This window comes from Diplotaxodon limnothrissa, linkage group LG2 (assembly GCF_057381915.1).
Source record: "Diplotaxodon limnothrissa isolate DT_005_m linkage group LG2, D_limnothrissa_male_GT1.1, whole genome shotgun sequence".
In the NCBI taxonomy this organism is placed as follows: Eukaryota; Metazoa; Chordata; class Actinopteri; order Cichliformes; family Cichlidae; genus Diplotaxodon; species Diplotaxodon limnothrissa.
The window spans coordinates 38,345,053-38,360,912 of record NC_140597.1 but is presented as its reverse complement, the minus strand read 5'-3'; the positions used below and the strand labels follow the sequence as shown (position 1 = coordinate 38,360,912).

At 37.6% G+C, this 15,860-nt stretch overlaps 1 protein-coding gene across 7 annotated transcripts in view; it reads left to right on the top strand.

Annotated features, from left to right (window-relative positions):
* diaph2 (diaphanous-related formin 2) overlaps nucleotides 1-15,860 on the top strand; it is a 378,450-nt gene that overhangs the window by 228,673 nt on the left and 133,917 nt on the right. For all 7 annotated transcript variants that reach the window (XM_085363442.1, XM_085363427.1, XM_085363433.1 and 4 more), the window contains one exon: nucleotides 6,966-7,095. In XM_085363442.1, the coding sequence (XP_085219568.1) occupies nucleotides 6,966-7,095 (130 nt within the window). The remainder of the gene's footprint in view (nucleotides 1-6,965; nucleotides 7,096-15,860) is intronic.

Below are 15,860 nucleotides of genomic sequence, written 5' to 3'. Positions count from 1 at the left end.
AACCTTCAGCACACCAGAAAAATAGATTCGGACTACCTTTTAGGCTCAGGTGCAGTGACACGGCTTTAACAAGAAGAAAAGTCAGTCATTCACCATCTTTCTCTTCTTCCTGCGCACTAAAACCACCAAAGTCCTCTTCTCCAGTGTCGGAAACAAACAGGCTCAGGGTGGCTTCATCATCCACTCTCAGCTCCTTTCCTTCGTTGTCACTTTCAAAACCAAACAAATCCTCGTTGTCAGTGTCAGAGTCGAACACCCTCAGAAGGGCCGTGGCGGTGTCCTCCTCTCCATCATGCAGCAGTCCAGCCCTTCGAAATCCGTTGGTGATCGTGGATGTTTTCACACTTTTCCATGCTGTCAGAATCCACCGGTGGAGTTGGGCATAACTTGCTTTTCGCAAGTTTATCGCCGCTCGTCATCCACGCCTCCCGCTGAACGCGTAGCGCTACTTTGAAGTTTGTTTTTCCCGTTACTTCGTACGGCACTACGTTGCCTGGCGGACGGACACGTGACCAACATACCACTCTTGAACCCCGATCTTTCGCCAGGCAACGTAGTGCCGTACAACAGCGGAACAAACAAAACAAATCGTCTTACGATATGACGAAAATCACGGACAATCCATAGAAAAGCCGCACCTGACTAAAAGCTGCAGGGTTCAAAGCTTGTGCAAAAAGTAGCGGCTTATAGCCCGACAATTACGGTAATCACCCAATATTTTAGGCTAAAATGGAACAATATCGCAATATCTATAATAATATATAAATTTAGTTAAATACAGACACCTATATACAGACTTTCTGCACCTCTGTGAATGCACTCTAATAGCTTCTAATTTGCTTTTCTTTGTCGTTTCTAAAATGTCCTGATCTGTTTTTGTTTGTTATGCAACTAAAGTCACCTTTTTAAGGAGTTTTCATATTCCCAACTCAAACTCTTACATAGTAGAAGAAGGGGAAACTCTTTTCAGCTGCTCCCTTGTCACAATGGGTCACCACAGCGGGTAGTTCTGTGTGTTTGATTTGACAGATTTTTTTTGCCGGATGCCCTTCCTGACACAGCCGCAAAGGGGATTTGTCTCTCTGGCTAGAAGTGAATCAGCAACCTTTTGTTTACCAAAAAAATTGGTAATCTACTAAAATATCGAACCACTAATGATTCTGTACTTACGCAAAAACCAAAAGTACGGAACAAAAGAAACACGCTGACATATATTACACACATAAATGCATAAAAGAAGGAACAAAGACTCCAACCAAACATTCTCTTTGTTTTTCTTGCTTTAATGTAGGTTTATCTGATAATAAACTAATAAAATAGTTACTGGGGGATGTTTAGAGAATGGACAAACCTCCCCTTAATACCGCCTGTGGTTAGCAATCTTGCACTGGTGAAAAACAATCAAATAATATTTCAAATATATGTTTTGGGCATTTTGTTCTGTTTAGTTTCATTTTTTGGTCAAACTACTGTTTGCTAGCTGTGTTTCAGCTTTAACCTCCTAGGACATGCGTCCACATATGTGGACATCACATTTTGGGTTATTTAGACCAAAATACTGAATTTTGCTCTACAAGGGCCTGATATCCACTTACGAGGACATTACACTGCTACTGTTCTATCAAAATTTTAAATGAATATCCTCATATTTGGCTCTTATTTTTCTTAAAAACAAAAATAAGGTAAAAAAAAAAAAATCTTGTAATTCTTTGTTTTTACATTCATCGGGCTCCAATATGACCAAATATCAAAGAGAAATTAAAAATGCTGCTGTGGAAGAGTTCAGGTCTTAGGAGGTTAAAAAAAATAGAAAAAATTTAAAAACAAAAATAGAGCTGATGTATTCTGATGATCTCTCACTTCATATGATTTTTTTAATATTAGACAACTATGCATGAGTTATAAAGCCACCCCATTCTGCATGTATCTGAAGTTAGCAATCCTCCATATTTCTTGTACAGCGAGAGCTTTTCTATGGTGGATGCAGTGTACTGTACTTTTGGTATTCCTGCAAGCTGACTAAATCAGTGTGGAATATCAGTGTAGAGCCTGGTAACCCCTCAGGGGGCTGATTGGCCATTATTGATGGACAAGGAAAAAAAGTCTGCTTTCTCACTTTAGTCAATCAAGTAAATGGCCTCCTAGGTGGCAGGTCCAGGGTACCTAATGGGCTCATCATGGAGGAGGTTGATGATGGGAATAAGCAGCAAGAGGAAAGGCACAGGCTGACCCACCTTCACCTTCCACCTCTTGACTCCCCTGGTTCAATGCCGCTTTTGCTTTTTTTCTCTGTTTCTTATGATCCAGTGTAATATTTGGTTGTATGAGTAATCATGCAATATATTTGTCTTTTGAGCTGCTCCATCTGCAGCAGTTAAATTGAGCAATCAAGGGCCGACAGTCCTCTGTTAATGTGAGGGTTCTATATTCCCACTGCCACTTTTTCTGTTATCAGTTTTTCTGTTGTTTTCATTTATTTATTTCCGATCTACATATTTAAGTGGGAACTTGTTTGCACGAGATATGTCCTGCTACTCTTAGTTCTCATGTGTATGCACTTGTGAAGGATTTCAAATCGTGTTACCTCAAATCAGGTTTTGTTATGAAAGACTGAACGACAGAACTGTTCAGAATTTGCTTTCAACAACACAGTAATGAAGCTTTTTTCAATCTGTTTCAAATGAAAAGATTTGTCTAAAGTAGTGACATGTATTTACACAGTAGTTACTGTATTGTACGAAATATTTTATTTGGGTAGTTTAAAAAAAACGCATCTAAGATAACAGTTAAGATATCCTAGGAGACACTCCTCAGCTTGGAGCTCTGACAGTAAAAGTCACTTTTAGTACTGACTTTCAAATATCCAGTGCAAGGCATGGACTGAGATTAAAATGGCTCTGAACTTTGACATGTGCCCAGGCACCGCACAGCCCCTGACACAGTTCTCACGATACCTCAAAGCTGCATTGACTAAAAATCCTGATGTAAAATAATGTGAAAGTAACATCAGCACCTTGGGCTTTATACAAAGTCCTTCTGCCCTTATAGAGGCCCTCAGCCGGATGTGTTACTACTACCAACGACTCCTTCTGTCTTGTAGCGTTCTCTCTTTAAAATACAGTATACTTGCAACCATACATGACTCATCTTGGAGGGTTTTCTTTGTTTGTTTGTTTTTTAATAGCAAACCATTACCAAGTACTTAACATGGCGCTGTAGTGCTTTGTTTTGTCTTTCTTTTTTTGTTTTTTTTTTCATTTAACTCTACAATTATCATTGAAGTAGTACAATTTATTTGGATTTCTTTTTCATTTCAGTAAAGCAGCTACGTTGGGCTATCTAGGGTTTTGCTTGTTTTGGGATTCAGTCTTATTATGTCAGAGAAAATTCACCTTACAATGCTAATCGTGCTTCCAGATTCATCAGCCCCGTTGTTACAGGTGTGTGAACTCGAGCACGTAGCTGTGCTCTGCCCTTATAAATGTTTGTGAAGAAAGGGGTCCTTCTGAAAGGTTCACTGAATTTGAGTGTGGCACTGTAATAGCATGACCATTTATAAAATTTCTTCCCTCCTATCATTCCATAATGACGTGTGAGTGGTGTTATTGCAAAGTGGAAGCATTTAGGGACCACAAGCACTCAGCCATGAAGTGCACAAGAGGGCTGAGGCGCATAGTGCGTTAAAGTAGTCAGCGCACTGCTCCTCAATAACTGCGGAGTTCAAACGTCCTCTGGCGTTAACATCAGCATGAAAACTGTGCACCAGGAGACTCGTGCCATGGGTTTCCAAGGCTAAGCAGCTCCTGTATGTATAATATGGAGATCTCTCTTTCCTTATAATTCCCTTATTCTTAATAACAAATGTGCGCATCATCCCAATGTGTCCTAGATTTGTTCAAGATAAATATAGGGTGTACGTTGTAGCTGAGGTGGCAGAGAGGGTTGTCTAACAGCTAAAAGGTTGGTGGGTTGATGCATTGGTCATCAAAGTATCCATATGCAAGATACCGATATGCTGCCACTCATGCATCTATCATCGTGTGAATGTTGAAAAAGATACTTAGCCATGGATAAAACGTTGCATGAATATATTTGTGTGTGTGTGAATGAATGAGACTTATAGTAGAAAGTGCTTTGAGTGGGCTCAAAACATAAATCCAAGGCATAGTTGCTCTTTTTACAGTTGGAATGGTTGAAGTGCATCAGGAGCTGCACATATTTTTAGATGCATACATCTAAAAATATACAGAACTATCAATTTAACACCTTACAGACAAACTTTATTTATAGAGCACATTTAAAAACCAGTGGTATACCAAAGTGCTTCACATACGAGAGGGTCAGATATAAGTAAAAGAGAAAGATGAAGGCCATGGCCAAAACCAAACATGCTGGCCAGTTAATGGCAGTAAAAACACAGAAACAAAATTGATTGCACAAAAGTCTGTAGTAGCGCTGCAAAGAAAGCAACTGTGTGCACAGGAAGGAATATTTAGATGCCAGACAAGAAAGAACAAACCCATTTGAGAAAAATTAAAATGATCTGCACGCTGTTTGTCTTCTGTTAAATAATTTAAACCCTAAAATATTTTTAAAGACAACATTTATATCCTCTACACGTTTACTACTGCTAGAAAATTATGGGCTCAGTAAAACACTCAATACTCTTATTTTGAAAAGATGCATATGAGTGTTATTTGTGTATAATAAATATGAAGTTGTGAATATAACGTGGCGGATAATGAGAGATGCTTTGCATGCTCTTCAGATGACAGGCAGTCTCCTGTCTCGGTGACAACCTCTACCCTGTGGGAAAAGCAAAACAAGGAGATGTGTGATAAAACAGTTAAAGTGTCCAAATACTTTAGATCGATAAGTGAACGATAGAATGACAGAACAACCTGTTGCAGAGATATTGAGGCGGTGACTTGTGACTCATATATGATCTGCCGTCAAAAATATAAACGTAGACTGCTGTTTTATTGAGTCACATACTTTTGATCTAGATGCGTGTGGGTGGATAATTGAATAAACAGAATAATAAAGAATAGCTGAAGATGTACTCTTTGTTCCCATTACTGACTCTGTTACATCGAATGAACAAAAAGTCAAATTCACAGGCGTAGACGGCTGAGAAACCGCAGTGCCCACCAGCCTAAAAAGCAAACAGAACACGCTGATAGACATTTATGTGTTCACCAGTTGTAATGTTACAGAGTCACAAGTGTTACCACCAGAAGGGATTTTCATGTTATCACTGTGTTAGAGACGTGTTATAATCACAAATATAAACAGTGAGGCACACATTCACATTTCAGCATGGTTTACCTCCTGGCTGCGTTTGACCAAACTCCTAAGGAAACCTTCTAAATTATTATTATTATTTTTAGAAATGACATCTATTACCAGCTACAGTCAGCGTTGACCAGATCATGTTACTTTTTAGTGATGATAATGTCTGATATCTGAAATAGAATAAACAGAATGTGTCCCTCAGTCTTGTTGAAACTGATACAATAAAGAAAAACAATACAATGCAATTTTATAGGTCTGTGATTACCCCAGATAAGGATCATTTTTTTGTTGTTATTATTATTATTATTATTATATTTTAATTGTCTCATATTACATATTACTAATCTTGGAAGTTTCTCTTCTCTGCGCAGTAATAACAGTTTGGCAATATGACAATAAACCAATTAAATTTCCATGAAATTCAGTTGTGATTAGCGAAACGATGATTGATCCTCTTCTAATGACAACAGTGTGTGTGTTTTTGAGCTGATGTGTGACAGCGTCTCTTTGCCTGTTCTTTTCCCTACATGTGTGCGCATGAGCACACGTGTTTCCATGTCCAGCTGCAGGCTGTTTACAGGATGGATATTATCAGTATGAGTACACTGAGGTGGGCTGTGCTAATTAGCTTTCCCAGCATGCCATTCAAACAGCATAGCAATCACAGTGGGCAATGAATATGGAACAAGTTCTCTATGCACTGATGTGAAGAATCCAAGCTTCAGCTTATGAACAGACTCACACACACGTGGCAAATACAGTACTTTTACTTTTGTTCAAACTTTCCTGCTCCAGCGATTTATTCTCAGGGGAGTGGGGTTATTATTTGTGTATATACTGTACATGCATATGTGTATTATTATCTGTTTCGGTTTAGTCTTCAGTAATTGGTTGCACATTTTCGGGGGGTCTCATTTATTTTACCTTCTCCCTATGTATTGTAATCAGTTTGAGTTGGAGTTCTCCAAAATTTGGGCGTTTGGCTTGTTAGGAACTAATTTTGTTGAATGTACAGCAACAGCCCCCAGAGAAATCCCTCTTGTGTTTCTGAGTAAACAATTATGTTTAACATTGTCAGTGTGGCTATGGACAATAAAATATAATGTAGAGATACAACACATTGATCCCACGAAATATATTGTTTTAGCAAATAATATTATATCTAATTTAGCCACACTTCCACTCTCTTTCTCTAAAGCACATCTTACTAGTTGCATTATTATTACCATGCAGTTGGTCCAAAATGACAGCCAATGCTTCGTGTATATTAACAGGAACACATAAAAACTGCTTTTAAGTAAAAGGGCCATTCCTATCATAGTCTTCAGTGATATAAATCTTTGTTTTTGCCAAAATGTTGTGATGAAAAACACTTTCCTCTTTTCAAAGCTTGCCTACATCGACTCAATTTTAATTAAAATTCACATGATTATTTAAGGAAGCAGGCATATCAAGCCGCAGATGTTCCAGACCTGAATGAGGGAAAAGACCATGCTTAAAAACTTATAACAGTCACTGATTTTAAGTGAAAAGAGCGCCTGGTATTGAGGATTTAAAAAAAAAACCTTTGGTTTGACAACATGTACCTTCACTGAGAAAATGAAGGGACATTGTTTTCCTCAAGTAAATGACTCTAAACATCTGTGAATCTTTTTTTCCATCTTTTTCAGCTCCGAGACACTAAATCTGTCAGTCAGAATACAACACTTCTTCATTTCCTGGCTGAGAAGTGTGAAGAGAGCTACTCTGAAATTTTGAGGTTTCCAGATGAACTGGAGCATGTGGAGAACGCTAGCAAAGGTACGTCTGTCTGCCTGTGTAGTATGTCTCAAGACTTTCCCAGTCACAGACCAGTTTGCTAATACCACTATAGACATCTTTACTGTGCTATTACCACAGCACATCTTAAACTGGAGTGGAATTTGCAACCATCTAGATATCAACGTATTTTATAGTTTAACCAGTTTAAAATATCCCCGATGGTGTATGTTCTTATAGTCTCTTACTTTTGTGAGCATTATGGTAGCTCATACTGAGTTAAAATGATGTAATTAAAGTACTATAATTAAAGTACTGTATGGACACTTATACATTTCATCCTTGGACGTCAGCCGGTACTCTGTCTCTGTGACAGGAATAGAGTTGTTTGTCTGACCACACTGTCATTCAGCCTGTCAATAAACTAATTCCACTTTAATTCTATTCTCAAGCAATTGGTGGAATCCCTGCAGGCTTATTTACTTTGTTAGTCTCGTAATTGGTTATTTAATCTAATTCAACTAATTATGTACTTGACTGGGACTGCCAGCCATTGTGTAAGTGGGCTGAATTGTCTTCAACCGCTGCATATATTAAGATGTCCATGTGCACACATTTTGAATTGTATCAATTTTGTCATTTCATGGAAATGAATTATTCAAGGAGAAACCAATTAGTTGTGTGAGACCAGTAAATAAATGCCTCTTGGGAAAAAAACAAACTTCAGGATCTATTTAAGAAGTAGGGATGCAAAAAGCGGTTTACTCGGCATCTCACTTACACCACATACTGTCCATTCATCAATCATCCCGTATAGTACATTACACTGGATTTTCAAGCAGGCGGTCTCCCGTTCACATTTTTACACAAAATATGCTAATGTACCTACAGGTCATTGTAGTCAAAATGGTATCTTTATTTTTTTTATTCGTACATGTGCATTATTTGATATATGTTATAGAATTTATAACAAGCTCAGAAACCACAAAAATTGAAACATCTCTTCTTTTGATCGGTTAAAAAGCTCTAAAGCTGACAGTACCTGCACTTTTGGCTTGGATGACATTAACAGTTTTTACACCCACTAGTTTGATTTTAATGTATTGTTGTTGCCTACTTTCAGAGGAAGTTCACAAATGTTTATGGTAACAAGAGCACAGTTAATAATGTTCCTCAGGGACATATTAGGTCCCTGAAGGTTAATTGCTTGACGCTATTTCCTGATCTTTTACAAGGTTTTGGTCTCATTTTAGGCAAACTGACTATAGAAAATGTATTAAAATGGTTTATTCATCTTAATTTCATCTGAATGCACATTGTACAATCTAACTGTTTAATATAAAATCAGAACTACTTTCACATTTATTGAAAGCTCTTTTTCATGTTACATTACTTGAACCGCATACTGTTTAATGATTTATTGATATAAACATCCATGGAAAAAAAATAATGTTATTGTTTCTTTGGAAACCTTTTGGCTTTGTTAGAATTGTCATATTAAGTCTATACAATATAATTAGCATTTACCCTAAAACAACAGACCAACAAAATAAAGTAATTTCATATCGAGTAATATGGAGCTGCACAGATGACCTTCATCCTCTCCTAAATATATATATTTATTATTTCTTACAGTAAATCTCAGGTGTACAAGCATATGATTTCTGATTGTAAATTGTTAGAGGCTTTTAGAGAGCGGCTGATTTAAAGTGACGTAGGGAGTGATGTGTGACATGAACGTATAATGAATACACTGGTTTAAAAGTACAGTTAATAAGCCTCATTCGTAAGGGCAGTCAATCCTGTCTAATGTCAGTAGGAAATCGTAGTTTGTTTTTGTTTCCTTGATTAGCTACTTTAGTGTTCTCTAGTCTAAAGGGTTTTTTAAAAAATTACAGTACCGCAACACCACTGAGTTATCGTGTCAGACTGTGCAGCTTATTCGATTATTTCGCTGCCAGTCGTAGTCCAGTCTGTTTGTTTTTAAAAGTTTGGGTTACCCAAAAAGGCAGTTCAACTTTTTTATACCTTATAGGCTGTCTTGTTAGGAGGAATGTGTGTACCATAATGGAGATTAGAGGGTAACAATAACTAAGTCCAGCACATGTGAATGTTCTCAATGGAGACCCTTCATTCCTCATAGGATTCAGCTATTTTCAAAGCTTACCTCTGTAAAGGTCAATTTTAATTAAAATCCACGATTATTTAAGGAGGCAGCAAGTTGCAAATGTTCCAGATCTTAATGAGGGAAAGGCTCCTCCTTTTTCCACCTTAAGCAGTTCACTGTGGACATATAGTTTTAAAGAAATGTTACTATGAAACATGTGAACTTTTAGTAAAATAAGTACCACACTTTACATTTTACTTTATTCTGCTATCCAAATGACAATCAGGCACTTCAACATTAACAATAACAAAAAAAAAACTATGACACTGGCTAAATTATTTGCTTCTGTAATTTCAAAATTAACTGTTCTCTGCTCAGCAAAAGGATACTTCACAACAAAATGGTAGCAAAATTATCAGTATTAACTATATTTTTCATTAGGAATGTGGAGCAGCACTTCTACTTAGACAATGTGTCACACGTTTTAACGAGGACCCAAATGCAGATGCTAGGAGAATAAACTTAATGAAAGCAAGCCGTTTAGTAAGGCTGCACAAAATCAAACGAAATAAAAAAGGCAACATGAGACTCAGACTTTCACTAACAACAAACTGGGCAAAACTAAACACAAAGAACATGGAACATGGACGAGAACGATGGAGGTAGAACTGACAATCTGGCCAAAGGCAAGGGGAGACTGGGACAATATACACACAATAGGGTAATCAGGGAAGTGGAGGCAGCTGGGACAACAGGAGGAATAAATCAGTAACAAGAGGGAAGCGAAACTGAACACAATGCACATGAGACGAGAGTCTGTCAAAATAAAACAGGAAGTGACAAGCGCACTCAGACTGACTAAACACAGAGAGAGACGAGACGGGCTGGGGACGTCACAGGAGATAATTAAGCAGTTACAGCAGGCAAGTGCTAATGAACGGTGCAATTTGTAAATGGGTTATACTCAAATATGAGATTGTCATGGTGGAAAGAGACACCTTTAGACCATGGCAAGAGTGAGCATAACACAAGCCACATGGTGGTCATCAGCAAACTCTTTCTGGAAGATGTCTTGTAGCAAAACAAGTGTTTCCAAATGGGCTATCTAAGCTGCTCTGCAGAGGCACAAAAAACAGGCTAGGGTAAGGACTGGAAACGCAGTGGTTTGCCACTGAAACTTGAGTGCAGCAGACAAAAGTCAAGCTGACTTCCCTTCAAAAATGGAAGAGACCCAGCAGCTCCATCAGCTCAGAATTGGCAGAAATCAGTGAGACCCTGGTATACTTGCCTACAGTTCAGAGAAGTCTGCTCAAAAGGACCCTTTAGGGAGGATTTGTGGCCAGAAGAGCAATTCCTCAGTTACTGTTGCACCTATTTTTGAAAACGCAAGAACTACGATACAGAAAAAATGCCCTCCCTAAAAATGTTCTGGAATGATGAGCCAAAATGCAAAATATTTGGCAGTTTGTCTGCTGAAGGACTTTAGGGCTCCAAAATAAAGCATGTCTGCAGGCAACTGTGAGATTCTTTGCACGATAGAACTTTTACTGGTCTTGTAAATCCTAAGCTCACAGGCAAATTCTTATCCATCACACAGTACCATCAAGGACACATCCGGCCAGGCACAAATTCATTCTGCAGCATGACAACAGCCTAAAACATGCAATCAGAGTTATACTGAAATGTTTTTGTGCACTGAAAATATGATTCCCAGAGAGCCCTTACATAGTCTCAGATGTAAACATGCACGAAACACTTTGTATATACCTTCTGCACTTTGTGTGAAATTAACTGTTCAGTTCATTACTTTCATATATGCGGACCCTGTTAGTGGGAATAACACAGGGGAATACTGTTACATATTTTTCATTTAAATAAGTCTCACCACACTTCTACTTTTCACTTCTACTGCACAATCCATTATATTCTTGCTGTGAGAGGAAGCGCTTAAAACAAACAAAATATAAGCACAATCGTAATGGCGTGCACAACATTTAATAGTGCAATACTACATTTTCTCCTCCGTGGTCACCATAATTATTTTTGATAATTCTTTCAGAATCAAACATTTTAAATGTATTTTGACTAAAAAGATTTCAGTACGGGACAAAGCACCAGCCTTTGGCAGAATATTGATAAAGCCACTGTGATTCATTTGAAAACAGCCAAGAAAGTTCTACTTTTTGAGAAATTACATGTCCAGAGGACTTCATATTGTTGATTCATAATCTGTTATAACATGACTATAATTAACTTGTTTGTTTAGATTTGCACAGACTGACACAAACAATGTACAGTACACAAGAGTGAGACTAATTCAAATAGATTTGTATGATTTTATTTTCAGACTATTCTTTCAATATTATTCTAGTCAAATAGGATGGCAAACTAATGATGCTGCCATTTTTGCACAACGTTTGGTAGTATTTCCTGCAGGCATTAATAATTCAGCACGCCATCATACGGACTGATTAATTGAATGCTCAAACTAAGTAATTAATGGGAACTGTTGCAGTATTGCAGTAGACTGTGGAACAGGATAGGCAAACCATTAATGTGCATTACAAAAAACATCAAATAAAGTGACTTGGCTGCTGATTTTGGTAAACCTTTACTTTAACTGTACTACATTTACTTTCATTTAACAGTTATATTTGTGTGCATTTGGTTAATAGTTTGTTTTAGGTTGCCCCTTTGATAATAATCCTACAGTAGTTAGCTGTATGAGCTGTGGAAAGTGTATGTTGTGGCTGCAAGGTTTTTTACTCAAACAATGTAAATGCTCAAAATTTCAGCAGCTTTATTAATAATTCAGCTGCCCAGCACACACAGTGGAGTCCTGGCTTGTTCTTCGACATAAAGCAGCATTCTAGGCAAATCTTTTTCTAGGATGATGCACTGTGGGCAATACTGAGGCTAGATAGTCGTTCTGTGTATAAACTGTATATCCTTTCATTTATAAATATATTATTGAGTGTTGAAACTCTAATCATTTGAAATGTAGCGATAGAGTCTATTATTTTCATACTCCTGACCCCATCTTAACAGGAGTGGCAATGGCTGGAGAGAAGTGTCATTGGCCAATTTGCCTTGTTAAATTCCCCCAGAGATGAATATGTGGGGCCTGACAATGGGAACTAAGTCTGTGTGGTGATTCCACTCAATCAGTGGTGCACTGACAATCTGTCTTGACAATCCGGGAAAAGAGGAAATATGACACAAATGTTCTCATAAATCTATTTAGTATAAGGCATAGCCAAGGGCAAAGTACTTTGGAGCCTGTGAGAGGGAAAATGGAGAATGAGGGGAGAAAAAAAAAAGATGAACTCTGAGGATATTAATACCGCTGTGAATATATCTATTATCCACATTCATTTCAAGGCACTGCAGCATAATAAAGCAGTGCCCATTTCCCATTTAAACTCAGAGCAGTACTTGGCTCTGTATTACGTAGACAAAATGCCTTTCTCGATATGGTGGGACACAGAAAGGATCATTTGTCTTTTAGTTTTTGTGCAGTTGCATAGAATCATTGGGTTGAGAAGATATTCCCCCCTTGCCAGTCCAGGGATGGGAGGGTATCTTACTGAAGTCAGCTGCAGAAACTTGGGGAATGTGAAGAATAGACATTATTCAAATCAAATAAGTACTGCTGCAATAGACAAAAAGCTTATTTATTTCTCCTTTTGGCCAAGAGACTTGCTTTTCGTTATTAGAAACCCAAGTTGACTCATGCAGACAGACAGACAGACAGACAGATCACTTGCTGTTAAAGCGATAGTACTCCTGTGTAAGAAACATAGACCTATTTACCTGGTTTTAGAGCTTCATTTGTTATCAGGTCTGTTTCCCTTGTGGGTACCTTATTCAGCACCAAAGAGGCATTCCCCAGTTTTGTCATCAGTTCTACTTTTTTTCTGTTTTGTGTGGTGCATTTGCATTGGATAAGGAAAGACTGTGTTATACTCACACTCAGATAGGATTTCAGGGCAATATTAATTTGATTAGCACAATATAATTATATTCTAATAATATTCATCAAATGGAACTAAAATGAAATGGGTCATTTGGCAAATTTTCACTTGTATTTTAGGCACTTTTTGTTCTTTATTTAGACTATAAAGGTGCAGATTTGTGCTTATTATTGCTCTCATACAACACCTCAGTGTTATATAAGATCGTTATCAGTATTTTTATGGACATGGCAGATTCACATGCTAATAAGTACATAACCTCTGAAAATGTTAGAAACTACTAAAGGTCTCCAGGTAATACTAGGTTGGATGAGTCTTGAGCCACCCCAAGCAGTGAAAAACAACAACAGTAATCTATTTCACAGACAGTTAAATCTTCCTTTGTAGATTTGTAGGCACACTTTTCATTCTTGCTTAAAAGTAATTGAATGACAATCTGACTTAGGTGCATATTAATATTCTCAATGGGATTTCCATTTGCCTTTTAATCATGGGAGTTAATAGGGTGTAGTATGGGGCTCGCTGTTGTAATTTATAAAGTGGCAAATCTGAAGAAACTTTTTAATATCTATTTTAACATGTAATTAATGTGATTTATACAGTTGTTTTACAAAGAATATCATTTTAATTTACAAGCTTTGGTAAACTGTCCACAAGAGCTGAATTCCTTTGGGATGCCTCCGGCTGTAGAGAAGCTGGTCATGACTTTGGAAACTTTGAAGGTAGAAGCACCTGATCTCTAAGGAACATAACCTCGGTCCTTGATGGAGATTCACCTACCAGTGGTACATTGACCTAGAGTGCACACCTGAGACAACAGTAGACTGGCTTTGTCTTTGTACTTATAAATCCTAATCAAAGGGTGGTTTTAAACCCCTTTGAACATCTATAGAAACACTGAAGATTTCAGCTCACTGATGCTGTCTACAAGGAAAAAAGGAGAGGAAGTGGCCTACTCCTGACACGCAGAGCTGGTAGAAAAATTGTGCACACCAAGATGACTTACTCGAGTCACATTTTTCGTTTGCTTCTTAGTAAATCTCCCATCAGACTTAAATGCTGAAAACCTATTTAGAACCAAAACACACATTAGCTAATCGACAACCTTTTTTCATTTTGAAATATGACTTGAAGAAATGTTGTTTAAGAACTATTTAAAAAGAGGTGATTTTATTATTGAATAAATTAGAGATGGCACGATACCACTTTTTTATGTCCGATACCGATACCGATATCATAAATTTGGATATCTGCCGATACCGATATGAATCCGATATAGTGTTTTTTAATCAACAAAACTGTTTTTTTTTTAATATCTTGCTGCATTTTGTATAAGTTCATACTCAAGTTTAAAACAACAACTACACTAAAGCTATTCTGTTATACCTGTATGCAAAAAAAAAAAATTTCATAGTTCAGCAATACTGATCAATCTAATAAACTTAAACCTGCACCATCCTCCCTATTCTGGTATTTTAAAGAGTACTTAGCATAAATATTAAGCAACCTAACTAATAGGGTTCCAACTCCCAGCAACAACAAAAATAAATAAATAAAAAATAGGGAACCACCCCTCACGCTCCACCTCATGATGCTTAATCGACGTAATCAACCTTAATTTGATGCAGTGTGAAAAAAAATGCACAGAAATCAATTATTTTTCAAGAAATATTAAATAGATTCAACATCTTTCTTCAACAAAATTGCAGACTGCACAGATGGTACCTTTCCAAAGGAAAAAGTACTATAGCTTACTAGGGTATATATATTAGACTTAATAGTCACTATATACAGTAATTGACTTCTATTCATTTTACATCAAATTAAAACTTTGGGTGTAAGATTCGGATAATTATTTATTAAAAGCTCGACATTTTAAATGAGAATAAGAAAGAAAAGTATGTCTTTGTGCCCCCTTTTCCCTGTTCATGCCCTATCGGCCCCCCTGGCTAAACTTTGCTAGATCCGCCCCTGCACAGTTACCAGCGTCAGCTGTAGAAAAAGATCCTGGAGTAGAAAGTAATATTAAATACATTCTAACAACAGCTGATCAAGCTTAAACGTGCTGCTGTTGTTCAGCCGATGGTTTCCTCTTTCTGGTGCAAAGTGGGCCAAAAGCAAACAAGAGACACGGACTCGCGACAGAAAAGCTGATCAGCTGATCATTAAGCAGTTTCATGATTGAAGTAGCAGCGAGAAGAGGCAGTCGCTCCATATATCGTTTGGTAAGCTTAACGCAGGAATGCTTTACAAACATTCAGAGATGGACTTACACACTTGCTTTACTTCTCTCGGGGATAACTTTGTCGGAGATGAAATGCCGGGTTGCTAGCGAAGCTCCACATGCTATCCAGACCACCGACAGGTCCCGCATGCCACAGTCGCTCTATCACGTGATGCATACTGCTCCGACGTGCTAACGTTCTGAGGTGAGTTACGGCGTGTTGCAAGTTTTGTGAGGTGCTTTCGTGATATTTAATGGATCGGATTACATTTTTTATTTTTCTCCGATATCCGATCCAGTAATTTAGGTCAGTATCGGACCGATACGTAATATCGGATCGGTCCATCTCTAGAATAAATATTCTTTAGTGCTATATAGGGCTGCCACAAACGATTATTTTGATAGTCGACTAGTCACCGATTATTTTTGCGATTAGTCGACTAATCAGATCATCATCCATTGAACGTAAAAGTACAGCTTATTGCACCAGCAGCATCTGCTC